This window comes from Scylla paramamosain, chromosome 5, assembly GCF_035594125.1.
Source record: "Scylla paramamosain isolate STU-SP2022 chromosome 5, ASM3559412v1, whole genome shotgun sequence".
NCBI lineage: Eukaryota > Metazoa > Arthropoda > Malacostraca > Decapoda > Portunidae > Scylla > Scylla paramamosain.
In genome coordinates, this window is record NC_087155.1 from 20,495,444 (window position 1) to 20,517,555 (window position 22,112).

The 22,112-nt window shown below is 37.7% G+C and overlaps 1 protein-coding gene across 1 annotated transcript in view; it reads left to right on the top strand.

The window, feature by feature from the left end:
• Positions 1 to 22,112, top strand: part of LOC135100639 (exosome RNA helicase MTR4-like) — a 61,535-nt gene that overhangs the window by 11,737 nt on the left and 27,686 nt on the right. Inside the window, exons 3-8 of the mRNA XM_064003709.1 lie at positions 72 to 672; positions 1,759 to 1,953; positions 2,173 to 2,470; positions 13,774 to 13,934; positions 14,351 to 14,476; positions 14,589 to 14,739. Coding sequence (XP_063859779.1) covers positions 72 to 672; positions 1,759 to 1,953; positions 2,173 to 2,470; positions 13,774 to 13,934; positions 14,351 to 14,476; positions 14,589 to 14,739 — 1,532 coding nt within the window. The remainder of the gene's footprint in view (positions 1 to 71; positions 673 to 1,758; positions 1,954 to 2,172; positions 2,471 to 13,773; positions 13,935 to 14,350; positions 14,477 to 14,588; positions 14,740 to 22,112) is intronic.

Below are 22,112 nucleotides of genomic sequence, written 5' to 3' on the forward strand. Positions count from 1 at the left end.
GAATGTGAAGAAGTCATTGAGTTCAGAAAACCAAAAAGTTGGTTTGATATTTTATGTGTTGTACATTTCAGGTTGACAGAGGAAATGCCCAGAATAAGTATCCACACAATAGAATCTGTGGAGGCCTGCACACATGAAGTTGCAGTACCTCCTGGTGAAATGTATGTGCCCCTCAAACCCCCAAAAGAAAAACCAGCACGGACATATCCATTTATACTGGATCCTTTTCAGAAAGAAGCTATATTATGCATTGATAATAACCAGTCAGTTTTAGTGTCTGCCCACACCTCTGCAGGCAAGACAGTTGTTGGAGAGTATGCAATTGCAATGTGTTTACAGAACAAGCAGAGAGTTATATATACAACTCCTATCAAAGCCTTGAGTAACCAGAAGTACAGAGATTTTAGTGATGAGTTTACTGATGTGGGATTGCTAACAGGTGATGTAACCATCAATCCTAATGCTTCTTGCCTTATCATGACCACTGAAATTTTACGCTCAATGCTGTATCGGGGTTCTGAGGTGACAAGAGAGGTTGGCTGGGTTATTTTTGATGAAATACACTACATGAGAGACAAGGAGCGAGGCTACGTTTGGGAGGAAACCATTATTCTGCTGCCCCCCACTGTGCACTTTGTCTTCCTCTCAGCCACTATTCCAAATGCAAGCCAGGTTAGTATGCCACCTTCCTAACTGCAGCCAGATCAATTAAAAGTGTTCAAAATTTTTCCATAGATACTTATTTTCTTTAATATTTCAGATACAGAGCATCCCATGAGGAAAATCATTTTAAATCAGAAATATTCTTTGGTCAAATGCTTTTAATGCCTTGGCTTAGAAGTTACAGGACATTTAGATATCAAACACACTAGGAGTCAATGAGGGAGAGGGAAGGAGGGTGGGAAGAAGGGCTGCAATGGTAAACATTGTCATCTTGAAGGTGTTACTTTTTATTCACTCATGTATTAAGTTTTTCTAAAATATTGATGTGATTACACATCATGATTTTTATTTATAAATAAAGTTAAAATTAAATTTAAGAATATGGTGTATTGTTACATTAATTAATAGCTAAAATATAATTAACTCCATTTGGCAACAGTGATCAGCTGGACATTGCAGGATGGGACTGTGTACCCACTTGCTATTGATGTGCATTCATATAAGTATCCTATAACTTATAAAGTTTTGCATTAAAGGCATTTGACCATAAAATATTTCCATATTAGGATGATGTGATTTTTCATTTCTGTGAATATGTGACTTTCTTCACAGGACACCTTGTATATATAGAAAAGGGTTTTTACATCTTTTAATGTGGCTAGTGAAGGAAATCCTTCTTCGCAGTGAATATAAAAATTTCTATCCACATTATTCCTTGCCTAACTCCTTCATTCAATCATTTACACTGATAAACATGCCATTCATTCTGTTATCCTTTTGTAAATTTTGTGCATATTCTGATTTTGAAATCATGATACTTCTGTTTGTATATGGCAAGTGTGTTTATAGTAACTGTCAGTTTAATGCTTGAGGTTCAGAGGTGCTTATGAATCAAGTTATGAAAGATTGTCAAAGCTGAGCCTTTAATCCTAGTGGGTGGAAGTGCTATTCTCAGTATTTCTTTGTTTTACAGCTCATAACCTGTTGAATAATATTGCTATAAGAGAAATCTGTTTTTTGTATTTGATGTCCTCAAATCTTTAGGATTACTTTTGATAATTTGCCAAATGATTTGATTTGAAATTTTCCTTGTAGTTTGCCCAATGGATCTGCCACTTACACCATCAGCCCTGCCATGTAGTGTATACAGACTACCGTCCCACCCCGCTTCAGCACTACATTTTCCCAGCAGGAGGAGAAGGTATATACTTGGCTGTGGATGAGACAGGAAAGTTCAGGGAGGATAATTTCAACACAGCAATGACTGTCTTGCAAAATGCTCCAGAACAGGTATTATGTTATGGACATCGTCCCATTAGCATTCATTTTCTTGTTTCTTCACAAATAATAGATTTTCACATATCTGATGCATCTTTTTGCAGACTGTAAGACCACTTTTGGTTTTATGTGTGCAGTACATTGATTGATTGATTGATTTGATTTGATTTGATTTGATTTATTTATTTTATTTATTTATTTTTTTTATTTATTTATTTTTTTTTTTTTCAGGGAAGTTTGAGGGGGAAGAAAGGAGGAGTCAAAGAAGGCTCAGATTGCTTCAAATTGGTGAAAATGATCATGGAACGTAATTTTGCTCCTGTTATCATTTTTAGCTTTTCAAAAAAAGAATGTGAGGCTTATGCCCTTCAGATGTCAAAACTTGACTTCAATTTAGCAGAAGAGAAGAAGCTTGTGGATGAAGTATTCCAGAATGCCATTGGTGTGCTGTCGGAAGAAGACAAACAACTTCCTCAAGTTGTCTCTGTGTTGCCTCTCTTGAGAAGAGGAATTGGCATCCACCATGGAGGTGGGTGTGTTGACTTTTTATAGCCAAAGGAAGGTGGGCATGGAATATTGCATTGTTTAAAAATAAAAAGTTACTTTAGAAAATATAGAAATGTCAAATTCTTAATAGATCCTCTTCTAATGACTTGTGGCATCTACCAAAAATATCAATAGTATTTCTTTCTCTACTCTCATTCAGATTGCATTACTGCTATTTTCTCTATAAAAATGAACTCTTCTCAGACATTTGCTAACAACTCAACATTGGATGATTTGGGGCTTGTTTGTTATTTACTTCTAGTCTCTGACTATAATATGCCAACAATCTAGTCTCTGACTATAATATGCCATTTACTGCAGTTCTTCATAAGAATATATCGCATATTGTCTTTGGCCTTAATGCTCAGAAGGCTTATATTCCTGATGACATCCCTCCATAATTGTGTCTCTATGCTTGGTCCTTGCTGGTCAAACTTTTAACCATGTATCAATACTCAGTTTTCCTTCTTGCTGGAACTTTTTCTACTTTTTAACATATTCCTGAGAAAAGTGACTGCTCTAATCTCTCAGACTATTGGTGTATAGTATGATTTCTTGTCTTTTTAATGTTTTTAAGTCTTTCCTCAACAGGAATATTCTTATTATTTCTTTTATTTATCTATTCATTTTTTTATTATTTATTTATTTATTTTGTCTTTATTTTATTTTATTTTTTTATTTTTTTTTTTTTTTAAGGAAGCATTGCAGTGTGGGAAACTGTGAGAGGCAGTTTTTTTTTTTTTTTTTTTTTTTTTTTTTTTTTTTTTTTTTTTTTTGTGCTATTCAAGAAAATGTGTGCCTTCTGGCTAAATTCCTTCTCATGTTATGGTTTCTGTTGCTACTGACAAGTTCATGAGACATAAGGTTGTCAAGAATCCCTTGATCATAGCCAGAGAATTCAATCAAGCTCACCCTGACATTTAGAAACTGGGGCATAAGGTGGAATTGGCCAGGTGATAGGACATGTGCTTTCTTGGGTAATGCAGGAATCTCTGCCTTACATAGACTCAATATGATCCAATATTTTCCTCCAGCCAATGCATGCTTCATGTAAGTTAAGAATTTGAGTCTTTTGCTGCTGAATTGAATGTATAGGAGCAGAATGAAGCAGTGATTGCTGTTGTTGGTGTAGGAAAAAGTCATTGGAATAGGAGGGTTAAATAATTTACTAGTCAAGGGAGAGGAAGTACAAGATGTGGTGAGGGAAATGAAGAGAGATAGAGCTGCTGGTTTGGATGTATGTATTTACTTAGTTGTATTTACTTAGTTGTGACTTAAGGGAGGAGGAGTCTACACTTGTGCTGTACTGTCTTGATATTTACTATTATCTAATCTGTTTAAAACTATGCATTGTCCTGGCATGCATTATATCCCTGTCCAACTAATTCCAAACTCCAACAATTTATGGAGTTTTTTTTTTTTTTTTTTTTTTTTTTTTTCTTCTTCCTGCACTCTCATTTCTTCACTTTGAGGTCATGTCTTCATTGCACTTCTGTAATCTTGCACCATTAGGTCCCCACAGTCTAATTTCTCAATTTTTTACATAATCTTGTACACAGTAATCTCTCCTCTCTTCCAAAGTGAGGAGATTTAATTTCTTCAATCCCTTCTCATATGACATATTATATAGGGTTGGAGGCATTTTTGCTGCAGCTCTTTGTATATATTCCAATTTCTTCTTGTGTTAGTTCTTGGAGACTATAACACTGCAGCATATACTAAATGTGGTCTTATCAGTCACAAACAATTTTTTCATCACATCCTCATCCAGATAATTAAGAGCAGTTTTTGTATTTCTTAGCAAATTGTAGGTCTCACTTGTTATCCTGCTGATATGTTTCTCTGGTGACAGTTTGTCAGTAATGGTGACTCCAAGGTCTTTCTCCTCACCCCACACTTCCATGAACTCTTTTCCCATTGTGTAACAATACTTAGGTCTTTTACTACTTTGTCCAAACTTTATATTCCACATTTTTTGTTTGTGTGTGTGTGTTAAATTCCATTTCCCATCTTTGACTCCACTTCCAAATTACATTCAGATCTTGCAAAGCGGCACAATCCTCCTTCCTCTCCACCTTTCTCATTAGCATTGCATCATCAGCAAACAGACTCATGTAAATAGTCACCCCACCCATCATGTCATTCACATAGATTGCAAACATCACTGGTGCCAAGATTGATTCTTGCAGGACTCCACTAATTATCTTTCTCTAATAGGATTATCTGTCTCTGATCACTATTTTCATTTCTCTGTCCTTCAGAAAACTTGCTATCCATTTCAAAAAGGTTCTTTTTAATCCTCTGATATTTTTCAGTTTCCACAAGAGTATTTTATGGGGGACCTTATCAAATGCCTCCTTCAAATCTAAATATACACCATCAACCCATCCTTTTCCCTCCTGGACAACACCAATAACCCTAGAATAGTAACACCAAGTTCGTTATACATGATCTCCCCTCTCTGAAACCAAACTGTCTATCTGTCAGCACTACATTTTTTCTAAATACTTAGTCCATCTTTCTTTAATCAACCTTTCACATATTTTAGCTACCACACTTGGTGACATTGGTCTATAGTTGGAAGGCTACTCATTTTTGCCACTCTTATAAATGGACACAGTGTCAGCCTTTTTCCAATCCTTCGGTACTAATCAGTGAACACACAATAACATCATGCACTTTACCAATTAATTGGGTGCTACATTCCCTCAGCACCCTGTTGGAGACTGCAGCTGGCCCATGGGCTTTCCTTACATGCAGATTTTCTATCATCTTCCTCGCTTCACTTTCAGTCACCTCAGTCTCACTCAGTCCATCTGCGTTCACACTTGCCACCTCTGGTCTGACAAACACAGTTCCCCTGGTGAAGACACCACTTCAGCCATTTCTGCTTCTCCGTCCACAACCACACCATTAATGTTTCACTTACTTATTCCTTTTTTGGTTTTCTTTTTTCCATTTACATATCTATAGAAGAGCCTTGGATCATCTTTGCACTTATCTACAATGCCTTTTTTTGGTTACATATTTTTTTCTCTGTACCCTTGAGTATTCATTTCTCACCCTCTTGTATATCTCCCAATTCTCTTGTGCTTTTCTTTTTCTCCATTTATTCCTGCCCATTTTTCTTTTCTTTTCTCACCCCCTCACATCTTCTATTAAATCATTCCTGCTTTCTGACATTTCTTTTTTCTTTGGCACAAATCTCCTCACATTTTTGTATATGGTTATCAACTGTCCATTTTTCTTTCCCTCTCACAAGTCTATCAAACTTACACCAGTCTGTATGTTGGAAGTAATTTCTTAAACCTTCAAAATTTGTCCCTGTGTAGTTGTACCTTCTGATTCTATTAACTTCATCTTCTTCACTCCTCTCACTTTCATTGTACAGTCTACCACTATATGGTCATTTTTTTACTTATTGGGCTCTTGTAGTTCACTGTCACCATCACTTCTGATTCCTTTGTAAATATTAGGTCCAACCATGAAGACTTGTCTTCTCCTCTGAACTTAGTATTTTCATCCACCCGTTGTATCATTAAGTCGCCCATAGCTATCCTTATAACATCTCTCGTCCCCACGACTCTTCACTTCCCTCCATCAACTGATCATCCTATTTTACATTCTTACACTTGAAGTCACCCATAATCATCATCACTGGTGCTCATGAAACACTCCACTGCTTTTTTTTATATCCTAAGTTTTTCATTATATTCTTCTGTTCTTCAAGAACTTGTCTTCAGTGGAATATACACCACAGCAAAATCCCTATTGCCTTCTCTCTGCTCCACCTTCACTTTTATTACTTCTGCTAATCCCCAATCAAAGGTTATCTCATCTGCAACTAAGTCTCTTTTCACTAGTATCATCACTCCTCCACCTTGTTTTTCTTTCCTATTAGCTTTCAAGATTTTGTATTTTCCTCCTACAATTTTGATGTCAATGCTGTCATTCAGCTTTGTTTCTGTGATTTCCATCACATCCATTGTACTCTTCCTTAAGTAATTGTTTAATTCCACCTGTGCAGATAATAGCCTATTTACATTTGTATATGCAAATTCTCCCCCATAGTTCCTTCCTTGACAGTCCACCACTTCAGCTTCATATCCCTTCCCTAACTTTCCAGTAAAACTGTTTCTTTTCTCCTCTATTGTTTTTTTTTTTTTTTTTTTTTTTTTTTTTTTTTTTTTTTTTCTTCACAACTCATTCATTTTCCTTTCATCCTCTCTCATATCTTTTCTGTTCTATGTATTCTTATGCTCCTCTATTTTTCCCAGACTCTAGGATCCACTTAGTGTTTCCTCAGCTGCAGGTTGGGACCTGAAGTTTATCTTCATTGGTCTGCTTTGACCCTCCACATATTTACCTAATCTTACTACTTCTTCAATCTCATCTTTTAGATCTGTCTCCTTTTCAGTCGCATCTTTTACTAATGCTGCTGCAATGCTCCTTTCATTTTCTCTCTCTCTCCTGTTTTGCTATTATCTTGTTTTCTTTCACTCCAAAGACTATCACACATTTTTTTTTATCCTCTGTCTCTTACCAAATTTTCTTTAACTACTTTAAAGACTATTTTAGCAACAACTTCTTCCTTTTCTCTTATCAGACAGTTTATTATTTCCCTAAGGCTGGCATTTTCTTATTAATTCTTTTTGTCCCATTCATTCTACTTATCAATCAAATCCTTCACTCATACCTCAGCCACCCCAACCTTTTGTTTACATTTGAATAGCTGTTTCTTGATTGCCTCACACTTAGTGTGCCAAGCATTAATTTCCTCCTTTCTCTCCTTTTCTAACATGTTACATTTTTCTCTCCATGAACTATTTTCAACTTCCAGTTCTCTGCATCTGCTCTCCAATGATTCCTCTTTGCCAGCTGAGGCTTCCAGCTTCATGATATGATTGGTATATATTATTTATGTGTAACTTCATGTGTAACTTCTTCTATATAACTAAACCTATTACACATTGATTCATTAATACCTTCAGCACCATCAGGGAAACTTTCATAGTCACTTTGAACCTCCTTTCAAGGCTGATTGTCAGGTGTAAACAACAGTCTCAGGTTACCTAGAGATTTTGCCCATGTTGTTTGTAGATGTTTACCTCCTTTTTCGGCCATGTTTAATTATGTGTCACTTTTCTTTCTTACATGTTACTGGTCTCATTTCACAATTGGGACATGTTATATCACTACTCTTCCTCCCTGACCACTTGTACCAGCCAGTAGTTCAAGCAGGAGACAGAGCTGCAGATGACGTCCTCCCTCTATGGCGTGCTGTATAATGCTTGAAGAGTGGTAGGGATAGTATTATATTGTAGTTGGTAAGGTTACTAAATGTGTAGTTTATTGCTGGCAAGATGCTGGAAGACTAGAGAAATGCATGTGCAGTACCCTTACATTAAGGAAAAGGGAATATACAGGAATGCCCAAACTAGTATAGAGGCATCAGTTTGCTGAGTGTGATAAGAAAGATGAATGGTAAAGTGCTAATAAGGGATAAGGAGGATAAGAAAAGGAATAGAAAATGGCATCCAAGAGGAACAGGGATGTTTTAGAATGGGAAGAGATTTTGTAGACCAGATTTTTGTTGTAAGGCAGTTGTATGAAAAGTTTATGGGTAAAGTGAAGGAAATCTTTTTAGCATTCATGGACTCTGAGGAAGCATATAATAGACTTGACTGGAAAGGACTATGAGATGTTCTGAAAGTATATGGAGTTGGAGGCAGGTTGTTGGAAGGAGTTAAGGGTTTCTGTGTAAATACCAGGACATGTGTGAGAGTTGATAATGGTGTGAGTGAGCTCATCCCAGTTGGAGTAGGTTTGCATCAGGATTGTGTAATGTCACCATGGTTGTTCAGCTTGTATATGGATAGTGTAGTAAAGGAAGTGAATATGAGGGTTTTAGGCAGAGACTTGAGTTTAATCAGTGGTAAAGAAAGGATATGGGGTTTATTTGCTGATGATACAGCTCTGGTGGCTGACTCAGAGAAGTTGAAAAGACTGGTGGAGGAGTTTGGGCATGTTTGTAAGAGGTGGAAGCTGAAAGTTAATGTTGGTAAAGTAATGATATGCTTGAGAGAGAGAGAGAGAGAGAGAGAGAGAGAGATAGTGGAATGGTGGATGATGATTGAATGGAGAACACCTGGAAGAGGTGATTGTTTTAAGTATCTGGGGATCAACTGTTACAGCAGACAGAACAGTTGAGACATAGCTGAAATGCAGGGTGAAAGAAGCAAGAAAACTACTTAGTGGACTGAGAGAGATCTTTAACAGGACACTGGATATGAGTGTAAAGAGAGGGTTATATGAGGGAATAGTGCTTCCTACTATGCTGTATGGTGCTGAAACATGGAAGATGGGAATAGCAATAAAGAAACTGTAAAATGAATGAAGTGTTTGAGGAGTATGTGTGGAATAACATGAAGGGATAGAATAAGAAATGAGGAAGTAAAAAGAACTGATTGTTTTGAGAGAGTTGATCACACAGGGAGATCAGTGCATGTGAAGATGGTTTTGTCATATAGAGAGAATGGAAGACAGTAAACTAGTGAAGAGAATAATGCTATCAGATGTGCATGGTAAAAGGTTAAGAGGAAGGCCATACCTAGATTGGCTGAATTTCCTTTAACCTGTCTTCATATGTTAATTCTTCTAGTTCTGGAACCATCTTCATTGCCATCCTTTGTATCCTTTCTAGATTTTTCATGTTTCTTTTTGTGGGGAGACCATACTAATTCAGTATATTCCAGCTTTGGTCTGACATAGTGGTAATTATCGTTCTCGTCATATCTTTATCCATGTAGTGGAATGCTGTTCCAATATTTCTCACCATTCTATATGTATCTCTGAATATCTTTTCTACATGCTTATCTGACTGTTGACTATCCTGTATTGTCACACCCCATATCTTTCTCTTCTTGTACTTGTATTATTTCTTCGTTTCCCATTTCCTATGTCCATTTTGGTTTCTTCACTTTTTCCCATTTCCATTACATGACATTTTTTTTCACATTAAATTCAATCTCTTCTTTCTCACTCCAGTCCCAGATTTTATTAAAATCCTCTTGTAGAATTTCACAGTCTTTGTTGTTTCTTATATGTCTTTGTAACTGCATAATCTGCAAACAAGCTCATGCAACTCTACTCCTTCAGGCATATCATTTATATATATCAGGAAAAGTACTGGTGCCAGGACTGATCTTTGTAGTGATCTCCACTATATACTTTTCTCCATTTTGATTTTTACATCTTTTACTACTGTTCTCATTTCTCTTCCCTTTAAGTAACTTTCCATTCAATTTATTAATTTTCCATTTAATCCTCCTACATTTTTAAGCTTCTATTGTAGCCTATTGTGGGAAATTTTTGCCAAAAGCTTCTTTTAGATCTAAATACACAATCTACCCATCCTTCCTCCCTTCTGTGTTATATCAGTCACTTGAATAGAAGCTCATCAAATTTTTTACACATAATGCTTTTGTCTAAAGTCATACTATTTTTATAATATTATATCATATTTTTCTAGAAATTTTGTCCACTTCTTCTTTATCACTTTTCACAGATCTTACTATGCTGGTCATTGATACTGGTCTATAGTTTAGTGGTTCTTCTTTCTTTCCACTTCTATAAATTGGCACTATGTCTGTTTTCTTCCATTCCTTAGGTACTCTTCCAGGTGATATTGAGCACTTTATTATGTCATATACTGGTTCAGTTAACTGTTTCCTGCACTCTTTTAAAGTGAAACCTGATACTCTATCTGGTCCTGTTGCTTTCCTTTCTTCCAGTTCCTCCATCATTTTATAAACTACTTCTTTGATTATCTTAATTTCCCACATTTGCTTTTCTGTCTTCTCATCTTGTGGTTCTTTAAATTCTGATTTTTCTATGAAAACTTGCTGAAACTTTTTGTTTAGCAATTCACTCATATTTTTTGGGTCTTCATATGTTTCATTTCTATCCTTCAACTTTTCTAGTTTTTCTTGTTTAATTTTTCCATTTATGAATCTGTAGAACAGTTTTGATTCATTCTTGCACTTTTCAGCTATATCTTTTTCATATCTTTTCTCTTCCTTGCTCCTTATTTTCACATATTCATTTCTTGCTATCTTAAAGTCTTCTTTGTTTTTTTTGGTTTTGAATTCTTTTCATTTTTATCCATGCTCTTTTTTTCACATCTTGTGTTGAACCACACCTATTTTCCTTTTTCTTTAGTATAGTGAAACATTTATTCACACCTGTCTTATATAGTTCTATAAAAATGTCGTACTTATTTTGCATATCATTTCCTCTTTTCAGTTTTCCCCACTCCATTTCTTCATAGAATTTCTTAGGATCATCTATATTTGCTTTCCTATGATTTCTTCTGTTTTCTTTGTATGATTCATCGTCCTCACTGACATCATTATCAGTTTATTTCTATCATTACATGGTCACTTTTTGTCATGGGGCACGCATATCTTTATTCTTTTGTTAGATTGATTCCTTTCATTAATATTAGGTCAAGTCTTGTTGGTTCATTATCTCCCCTATATCTTGTATTTTCTGTCACACATTGCATCATTGTGTTTTCCATAGTCAGTGTGTGTGTGTGTGTGTGTGTGTGTGTGTGTGTGTGTGTGTGTGTGTGTGTGTGTGTATATTTTGTCTTCACATCTGGAGAAATGCAGTGCCATCCCATCTAAAACTTTATGTGTATGTGTGTATGTGTTGTCTTCGCATCTGAAGAAGTGCAGTGCTGCAGCCATGCTGTGCCATCCTATCTAAAACTGTGTGTGTGTGTGTGTGTGTGTGTGTGTGTGTGTGTGTGTGTGTGTGTGTGTGTTTGTACACATGTATGCTTTGTGCTCATATCTGATGTGACACAGCATTGTGGCTGTGCAGTGCCACCAGATCTAAAACTGTGTGTGTGTGTGTGTGTGTGTGTGTGTGTGTGTGTGTGTGTGTGTGTGTGTGTGTGTGTATAATAATAATAAGAAGAAGAAGAAGAAGAAATGGTTTATTATTCAGGCAGTTAACAAACTGAAAATGTACAGAGGGGATGGGGAAATACTTAACATTAATCCTAAAGCTGTGTGTGTGTGTGTGTGTGTGTGTGTGTGTTTTATCCTCATGTTTGGTGTGATGCAGCACTACGGTCGTGCAGTACCATTACATCTGCCACAGTAGTGAGACACTTCATTTGTTTGTGTTTTCTCACTATGCAGTAACATCCTCACTGGCCTTCCTCTCTCCCTTTTTGCATGCAAGCTGGCATGACTAGTATTGTGGCTAACAAGGATTTGTATGTTCCAGTGTGTGAATTGTACATGGAAATACATATACAATGAAAAGGACTTATGTATTAATTTTTACCATCTGTGACACCAATGGTGGGAGTGTGCAATGAAAATGCAAGTCAGAATTGTAAGAATTTAGGATTCACTGCAAAACATGAGGACCACAAAACTTGAATACTGTGAAACTAGCAGAGGTACTGTAGAATGGCTAGAGAGGAAATTTGTGATGGAGCAGCAGAGAGAGGGATGGAAACTGTTGTAGGGAGCTAGAACAGCTTCTATGAGGTTAGGTATTCTGAGTCATCTCCACCAGTTTTTCTCACTTCCCCAGCTGCTAACTCTGTGCAGGGGACTTATCACTCCATGTATGGAATATGCTTCACATATATGGGGTGTTCCACTCATACTGCTCTTTTAGACAGGGTGCAATCAAAATTTTGTTTATCTTATCAACTCCTTCCCTCTAACTAACTGACTGTCTTTAGCCTCCTACTCAATACCACAATGTTGCATCTCTTGCTATCTTTTACTGTTATTTTTATGCCAACTACTCCTCTCAACTTGCCAACTGTATGCCTCTCCTCCCACAGCCTTGCTGCAAGAGTTAACCAGTATTCTCATTCATCCCTTTCTCTGGTAAACTTTGGAACTCCCTGCCTACTTCTGTATTTCCACCTTCCTGTGACTTGAACTCTTTCAAGAGGGAGATTTCAAGGAACTTATTCTGTAATTTTTGAATACCGCTTTCGACTTTGTTCAAGAACTGGCACTTCAGTGTTGTCCTTGGCCAGTGTCTCTCCTACATAAAAAAAAAAAAAGTTTATCAAAAGCATAAATTCATCCAAAACCCTTAAAAGAGGATGACCAAGATTCAGTGAAGAAAGCCAGATCACCAGTCTTTGAATCTTATTAAGAACATATTCAAATATTTTAGATAGGCAGGAGTTTAAAGCAAGACACTTCTCAAATTTGGATAATCCTTTTTTGACTATATAGGGACTGGCACCTTCAGTGGAGTTCTTTTTTTTATAAATAATGTTTTGTTGCCCTATGCCAGAGCCCCTTCTTACACAATAATAAAGAAAAGAGGATGGTCATCTGAGGGATTGGAGCAGTCACTCATTTAAAGAAAAAATTGAATGTTTGCAAACTTCAAGTATAAAGGAAAGGTGTTTTTGCTATCATTTCCATGGTTGTTAATTGCATACCTTCCTTCCCTATGCTGCATAAGACTTTCTACTACTCTTATCTCTATTTAGTCTTAACCCCTTTAACTGGTAAACTCTGGAATTCTCTTCCTGCTTCTGTATATCCATTGCCTGTAACTTGAACAGTTTCAGAAAAAGTGTATCAAGACACCTCAGAAAATAAATTGGCCTTTTTCAGTTCTCCTGCCCCTGAATCTGTCTGGGGATGGCATGATTTTTTTTTCCCTTACCTGTTTTTTCTTTGCTCGTGGCTGTTCTTACTACTTAAAAAAAAAAAAAAAAGTGGTCCATTCTACAGTTAAACATGACTAAGTATAGTCACCTCACAACACTTCACTTACATTGTAACTAGATTAATATATCCAATGTTTGAACTCATGGCAGAAAGAAACAATATTCCTTTTCCTTGAAATACCAATACTTTTTTTTTTTCTCAAAATCTCCCTTTAAAGTAGGATTATGTCTTATCTGGAAGTCTGTCTTACATGCTGACAAATGTGTTACATTTCTTTAACATGACTCTTTTCTTTTGTATTACTACCATATATATATATATATATATATATATATATATATATATATATATATATATATATATATATATATATATATATATATATATATATATATTTATTTATTAGAATAATGGTGATGCTGGTTTTTTCTTAATCATACAGTTTTGCCTCCTATTAAAATCCAGGATATTTTACTGGAAATGATTAATTGGTTCAAAATCCTGCAGTTAAATATTATGTACTGTGTATTTTCTATAAAATTTTCTTTTTAATTTGTAGGTCTCCTGCCAATCATAAAAGAAACAATTGAGATCTTGTTTGGTGAAGGTCTGGTCAAAGCCCTCTTTGCAACTGAGACTTTTGCAATGGGTCTGAACATGCCTGCCAGGACTGTTCTTTTCACCTCTGTCCGCAAGTTTGATGGCCACGACTTCCGTTGGGTATGGAACTATGTGTAATAAATTTTACTGTCTTCACCTGGAATTAGACTAGATTTGACTTTAGCATACTTTGTTTTAATGGATGATGTTTATTCTGGGTCCTGTAAAAATTTATACACATAATATACAATATGCATTACTCTTGGATAAAATTTGACTAAGAAATTAATAAAGTAAAACAGTTTTGGCAGAAATTATTAGTATTTGATGCCAGTAAAGATACATACCATATAGACACTATGTGAATAGTGACATTATGACAGTAAATTTCATAGTACCTTATCCTTTGTCTGTCTTCAGTCTTGCTTAGGTAAGTGTGGATTCTTTCTTTAGGTAAATGATAAGTTCCTATAAAAGATTATTTTATGTTTGTATTCTAGGATATGTATAAAACTTATCTGAGATTTATTTTTCAGGTAACATCTGGGGAGTACATTCAGATGTCTGGCCGTGCAGGTCGCCGAGGAAAGGATGATAAGGGTATTGTCATTATGATGGTAGATGAAAAGCTCAACACATCAGTGGTCAAGAATCTTGTGCAGGTAGAACAAGACTTTATCTGTTTTAATGATTTTATTGAAAATGCTGAAAACACTTTTGTATCATCTTTTTAGTTCTATGATGACCAGCTTATGTCTCTTCATTGACCTACAGGGTAAAGCTGATCCCATAAACTCTGCATTTCATCTGACTTACAACATGGTGCTGAATTTGCTGCGTGTGGAACAGATCAATCCAGAGTACATCTTGGAAAGATCCTTCTTCCAGTTTCAGAATTATTCATCTATCCCAGAGCTGTGTGACCGTAAGTTGTCCTTCAGTCACAGTATTTCATCAATTATGGAACTCAAAGGTTTGGTTGTGGGCTGAATACTGGGGTCCTTTGCTAAGTGAGATAACATGTCATATTGAGAGGATCAAGAGTGAAGAGTTTGTAAAGAAAATATATGTTAGCGAAATTGAAGGTCCTGGTAGGAAAGGAAGGCCAGTTAAAAGGTGAAAGAAAATTATATAGAAGTAAGGTGGAACCTCAGTTCTCAAACTTTGTTCATTCTTGAATGCTGTTCAAAATCCAAAATGTTCAGAAACCGAAACTTTTTTCCCCATAGGAATCAATGTAAAATGGACAACTCCGTTCCTGGGCTTTCATCCACCCTATCTTAGCAGCTTATGACAACCACTTCCACTGCTAAGATAACTGTTCCACAACATCTCCAGCTCAGAAATTATTTATCCAGAAAGGATGTATTGAATGAACTTAATGACATAATTCATCAAAAGATATTGTTTAGTCCATACATGTATTCTCTTTGTCACCGATCTAGTGAGGGAAGTCTTACAGATCTAGTGAGGGAAGTCCTACAGATCTAGTGAGGGAAGTCTTACAGAGTGACACAGAGGAGCAACTCACCACCAAAATTGAGGTGATCATAACACTTAGACATCTTGCTGCTGGGAAAAGCTACTGGGAAAATGCAGTTGTGCAATAGTGATGGCATTATGAGTCCTCAAGAGAGCCACAGATGGCTCATGATTACTCCTGATCCAGCCAAACCCTCTTTTTTTCTACCCAACTTGAACTTTCACACCTTTCTATTTATTCATATTGCTCTTGCTGTTGTAGCCACATACACACAAGTTACCTTTCTAACATATCTCATTTTCCTTTAAATACAGTTATTCCTGTTTTTCAAACCAACTTCTAATCTCTCTCTCTCTCTCTCTCTCTCTCTCTCTCTCTCTCTCTCTCTCTCTCTCTCTCTCTCTCTCTCTCTCTCTCTCTCTCTCTCTCTCTCTCTCTCTCTCTCTCTCTCTCTCTCTCTCTCTCTCATATCATCTTTCTTATTGTAAATATGGGGAAAGGTTCAAGAAGGAGATCAGAAGGAAAAAGACAAGAAAGACAGATAAGGGAAACAGAAAACGAATGGGTCAGTGGGAGTTGGCACACCAGCGAAGAAACAGACAGACAGACAGAGATTATCAAGACAGTTCTTTATTTCTTTAATTTTTATTATTATTTCTTTTTGTATTCTTATTTTCATGTACTTGTGAGGGGAGGGAGGGAGGCCATGGTAGAGAGGTGGAACAGAAGAGAGTGGGGGAGAAAAAAGAAATTATATAGCAAGGTGATAAATGATGGGAAGAAAAGGAGAGAGAGAGGGAGAGAGAGAGAGAGACCAATGTCTGGAATAGTAGTCATGTGAAAAAACAGGAAGAACTCTATTTCAAGGAAAAAAAGATGTGTTAGAAGGGCAACTAAATCTATTAACAGTGGTGTTCCTGTCACCCACTCTCTTCTTATTATTCATTAATGATCTTCTAAACCAAACTTCTTGTCCTATCCACTCCTACGCTGATGATACCACCCTGCACTTTTCCACATCTTTTCATAGACGTCCAACCCTTCAGGAGGTAAACATATCACGCAGGGAAGCCACAGAACGCCTGACTTCTGATCTTTCTAAAATTTCTGATTGGGGCAGAGCAAACTTGGTATTGTTCAATGCCTCAAAAACTCAATTCTTCCATCTATCAACTCGACACAACCTTCCAGACAACTATCCCCTCTTCTTCAATGACACTCAACTGTCTCCCTCTTCTACATTGAACATCCTCGGTCTGTCCTTTACTTATAATCTGAACTGGAAACTTCACATCTCATCTCTAGCTAAAGCCGCTTCTATGAAGTTAGGTGTTCTGAGACGTCTCCGCCAGTTTTTCTCACCCCCCCAGCTGCTAACTCTGTACAAGGGCCTTATCCATCCTTGTATGGAGTATGCTTCACATGTCTGGGGGGCTTCCACTCATACTGCTCTTCTAGACAGGGTGGAATAAAAAGCTTTTCGTCTCATCAACTCCTCTCCTCTAACTGACTGTCTTCAGCCTCTCTCTCACCGCCGCAATGTTGCATATCTAACTGTCTTCTACCACTATTTTCATGCTAACTGCTCTTCTGATCTTGCTAACTGCATGCCTCCCCTCCTTCCGCAGCCTCGCTGCACAAGACTTTCTTCTTTTTCTCACCCCTATTCTGTCCACCTCTCTAACGCAAGAGTTAACCAGTATTCTCAGTCATTCATCCCTTTCTCTGGTAAACTCTGGAACTCCCTGCCTGCTTCTGTATTTCCACCTTCCTACGACTTGAATTCCTTCAAGAGGGAGGTTTCAAGACACTTATCCACCAATTTTTGACCACTGCTTTGACCCTTTTATGGGACTGGCATTTCAGTGGGCATTTTTTTTATTAGATTTTTGTTGCCCTTGGCGAGTATCCTTCCTACATAAAAAAAAAAAAAAAAAACTTGTGTGTATGTGGTTACAACAGCAAAAGCAGTATAAATAAACCTCTCTTCACCAGGAACATCCCGCCACACAGATCCTTCCTGCAGCACAGCGCATCACCATGCCTAGAAATCTTTTCTGTTTTTTTTTACCATAGATTTTGCCTTAGGTCACATACAGAAAATAAAAGTTTATTTTCATTATCTCTCTTTTTTTTTTTTTTTTTTTTTTTTTTTTTATGTAGGAGGGGCACTGGCCAAGGGCAACAAAAATCCTTTTTTTTTTTTTTTTTTTTTTTTTTTTTTTTTTTTTTTTTTATGTAGGAGGGGCACTGGCCAAGGGCAACAAAAATCCAATAAAAAAATATGCCCACTGAAATGCCAGTCCCATAAAAAGGTCAAAGCAGTGGTCAAAAATTGATGAATAAGTGTCTTGAAACCTCCCTCTTGAAGGAATTCAAGTCATTGGAAGGTGGAAATACAGAAGCAGGCAGGGAGTTCCAGAGTTTACCAGAGAATATATCATGCAGGAATAAATAGACATGTAATATCTTTTCGTATTGAAAACTCTATTTTACCCCATATGTGGAGACCTTCAAGTTACAATACACCCGACTGTTTAAGGGTTAACCCAGTCTACTTTGCTGTTATTAAAATCCTCCATGATACACATTCCTATATCAGGATGCTGCACTAGTTTCCTGCAATAACAGTCTTATTACCTTTCTGAGAAGATTTTGAGCCCAGTAGATATTACCTAGTAATAACTTTTCCTCTCCTATTATAACTTCTGTCCATATAAACTTGCTGTTGTTATCTGTTTTAGTTGAATTATTAACATAAGTATTTAAAGTACCTTTGATATAAATTGCTACCCCTCCATCTTTCCTGCTTACTCTGTCTTTGTAGTGTAATCCAAAACCATAAATTTCAAATTTTGTTGGAAAATTTTTGCGTCATCAAACCACATCTCTGTTATGGCCTTTACCTTAAACTTTTCTATGGATATTACTCCCATCAGTGAACCCATCTCATTTCTCAAATTATTCATAAACATACAGATCCTTTTGTTTACATGTGTTCATTGACTGTTTACTTCCTAACTTATGACAAAATCTCTTCTCAGTTTCCGTAACATGTGTCAGATTCTTTGTATGCTTATAGCTAGCATCCCTTACACTTGCTGGACTGGTAGAACACCCTCATACTTACACTTGCTGGGCTGATACAACACTCATACTCATTTCTCATTCAGGGGTTTCAGCAAAAAAAGCTGAGTGCCACACTAGGAAAGGTGTGTGCATATCACTTCTATTGTACAGGTAATCCTAGTCAAAGAATAGGTCCCATTTGTCAAGGTACATTCATCTACTTCTGCTGCAATGATCAACCAGGCAGCTGTTCATTGCAGTAGCCCAGGAATACCATTGCCTTCCAAGATGCTGTTGTAATAGGATACCGCATACTACTGGAATGTTCCTGATGTCCTTAACCACTTCAGTCTGGATGCTAAAAAAATGCGCATTGCTCATATATGGCATAGGCTTGCAAGTGGTAACTCATCTAATTTCTAATACTATAATTCTCTCTCTCTCTCTCTCTCTCTCTCTCTCTCTCTCTCTCTCTCTCTCTCTCTCTCTCTCTCTCTCTCTCTCTCTCTCTCTCTCTCTCTCTCTCTCTCTCTCTCTCTCTCTCTCTCTCTCTGAGTCAACCCTTCAGTTGTCATAGAAACTTGAGGTAGTTGTTGTTTTTCTGGGTGCAAGTATGACACACACACACACACACACACACACACACACACACACACACACACACACACACACACACACACACACACACACACACACACACACACACACTCATACACACACACACTCATACACACACATACACAAACACACACATACACAGAGGAGGGAAAGAGGGCAAGGAATGAACAAGGGAAGGGGAATCTGCACCCCCCTCAGTCTCTCCTCCCTGGTGGAAAGGGATATAGAATGAAGAGAAGGATAGGGGGATATGGAAGATAAGGGAAGGACCAGTGGGGGGGGAAACTATGATGTAAGGCTCTGCCAATGAGACTTCCTCATTCTGGATAGAGGGTGGGGCGTGGGGTATCTCATTTATGTGACTGGTGGGAACAGGGAGGTTGGGAGGAGCAGTAGAACCTCAAGGACATAATATGGAGACTGTCAAGACAAGTCAAGGCAGTATACAGGATTGCTCAACAACTAAAATAGAATCCAACCATGACTCCTACGTAGGTGTCGTTATATATGCCACTGGCACTTCACGATGCCTATGTAGGTGTCATTGTGTTGAATGGGTTAACCATTCTCAGTATCTCCTTAAATCTGCTAATGAGCTCAGTACTCCTTACCTGGCCAGTGTCATTCCTGTTGGGGATTCCAAATGTGTAATAAACCACAAATCGTAACAGGTGTTTATTGCTTGAACTGTTTCGACCTGCAAACATGGGCAAATCAATACACATCCACATATCATAGTACACCCAGTTCAATCCCTCACAATGGTACCAAGAAAATAACACTTCATGTAGAGATTCTGACATCCGTTACAATCATATCCCAAATATAAAAATAAAGCAACAATCAGTATACAAAATCCAACTAACTTCACTTGTATATCACTCATAATACTCAATAAATTCCCATAATGTACTCACTTCAGTGGCCCACACTGACGCTCTTCGAATCCCTGTAGCACACCTGACATGTCACCCCAACTATCATCCAGTCCAGGGCGTCCTCACAACTCTGTCTGGCAACAATATATCCCTTGTACATTACCCTATCTTACTAATACATCCTCTATTTGTAACCTTCACCAAATTATACTAATCACAGCACATGGCGGGTAAATAAACACAACTAACCTGTAGCACGGAGGACCAACCAACACACCAACCGACATGAGGTCCAGGGCGTCCCTACATTCTCCGTCTGGCAAACAATAATATCACTTGTATTACCTTAGCTACTAAACACATCCTTTGCTTGTAATCTTCACCACAGTATACTAATTCACAGCACAAGGTATATAAATAAACACAACTAACCTGTAGCACAGAGGACCACCCAACACAACAATCCACAGTACATTGGTGGGCCGGCTTAGACAACCCGCCAGGCCGACCATGTTCACAGGTAGTGGGTGAAACAAAACACCACAAAGAAGCGTACCAAACTTCTCCCATTCCAACAAAACACAACTTACATTTTCTTTAACACAGATAACAAAAATATATTGTATAAATAAATAATAGAAGGTTAACATATCATTTTAATGATACAATTCCCACCTGCATTAATGCAAACAGAGGGAATGGCTCTCTCTGTACCAAGTCTGTTTTCTATATCCCTTTTATTTCACCTTGGATAAGCAGACCTGGTCCTATTCTTCCTATCTCATGCAAAAGAACCCTCCATATACAACTAGAAATTTACATTTAGACAGGGATTCTTCATCTGTCCTTTCACACTCACCCTCAGCTTAGAAAATATTTTTTTTGTATCCAGGGTGTGCATCTTTGCTCATGAAGACCTGACACCTTCCTCTTCCTTCTTCCACATCTCTTAGTCAGGAAGCAGAGGGTTAGGAGTTCTTTGTAGGCCCTACGCCAGAAATAACTCCTTCAAATCCCTTGTCTCCTTCCTGAGATTGTCCAGCTCCTTCTGAAGTCATGGAGCTCCACCATCACCTTACTCTCTGCTATGAATGATTTCATTAGAATGAAGCTCATCCAGCAGAGAAAATTTGATCCAACCTGTCAAAAGGAAGTCTCAGGACAGACCCACTGCATGTACAGTGTTGTGTGCAGTGAGTTAACGTGATATAAAATGAAGAAAGTAGTAAGAATGAATGAGAAAAAATAATGAAAGAGAGAGAGAGAGAGAGAAAGCTGGGGATGAGACTCCAACATGTCCTGGAGGCATAGCCTGAAGCTTCTAATATCTGTGCAGTCATTCATATTCCCCATATAAATTTCCTCACTTCCCCTTATGCATTCAAACTGAGTTTCATCCAATATTTAGTAGAAGAGTTGCTCTTGACAATGAAGTAATCAGTATTCATCTAGCCTCCTTAGTTTGATCATTAGAATTTTCAGAAGTCAAGTGTTTTGTTCATATAACCAGTGCGGGGAGCAGAGTGGTGATCGGGTGGATGTGTGTATGTATGTCTCTCCCCCCTCCCTCCCTCATTCCTTGTACATGTGTATAACACACACCATACCCAGGGAAGTGACTCCTTGGCTGCGTGTGTGTGCAGACCAAGGTCTTCTACAGTGAATGACCCTCCTGTGTGTTTGTGGGCACTCATTTGTAGTCGTTTCCCGTCCCTCTTGTTAGTGGGCTTCTTTTGTGTTAAATGGTACTGTTGGCTGATGCTGTTCAGCTGCAGAGGACTTCAGTAAATGGCTGTGTAGTGAATTTTATTCCCTCCTCAAGTCTTGAGGAGGGAATCATGAGGCAGTAAACAACGCTACTTGGCTTGAAGCTATAACATGCTGTTGAACAGTGGGAGGATTTGTTGCTTAGGGTGGTTGTCCAGTGGGGTTTTATACCTCAACCATATAAGTGTTATTGCATGTTATAACTTTTTTCCTAGATGTGGTTGTTGATCCTTTCATAGTTGTGGGGGTTAATCATTGTTAGAGCATTTCCCTTGTCTATCGGTAGGTAAAACAGATTGGCGACCTCAATTAGTGTGACCTGGCATTACAACTGTAATGCCAGGTCACAAGACTGGAGCTTGTAACCCATATTAAGCCCTGCACCCAGTCATGTAGGAGGTGAATAGGGGGAAGCTAGTCCAGGTGCAGCAGCTTTGTGAAGGGACTGGGAATGCTGGTCGTAACAACAGTCGCTGCCCATAG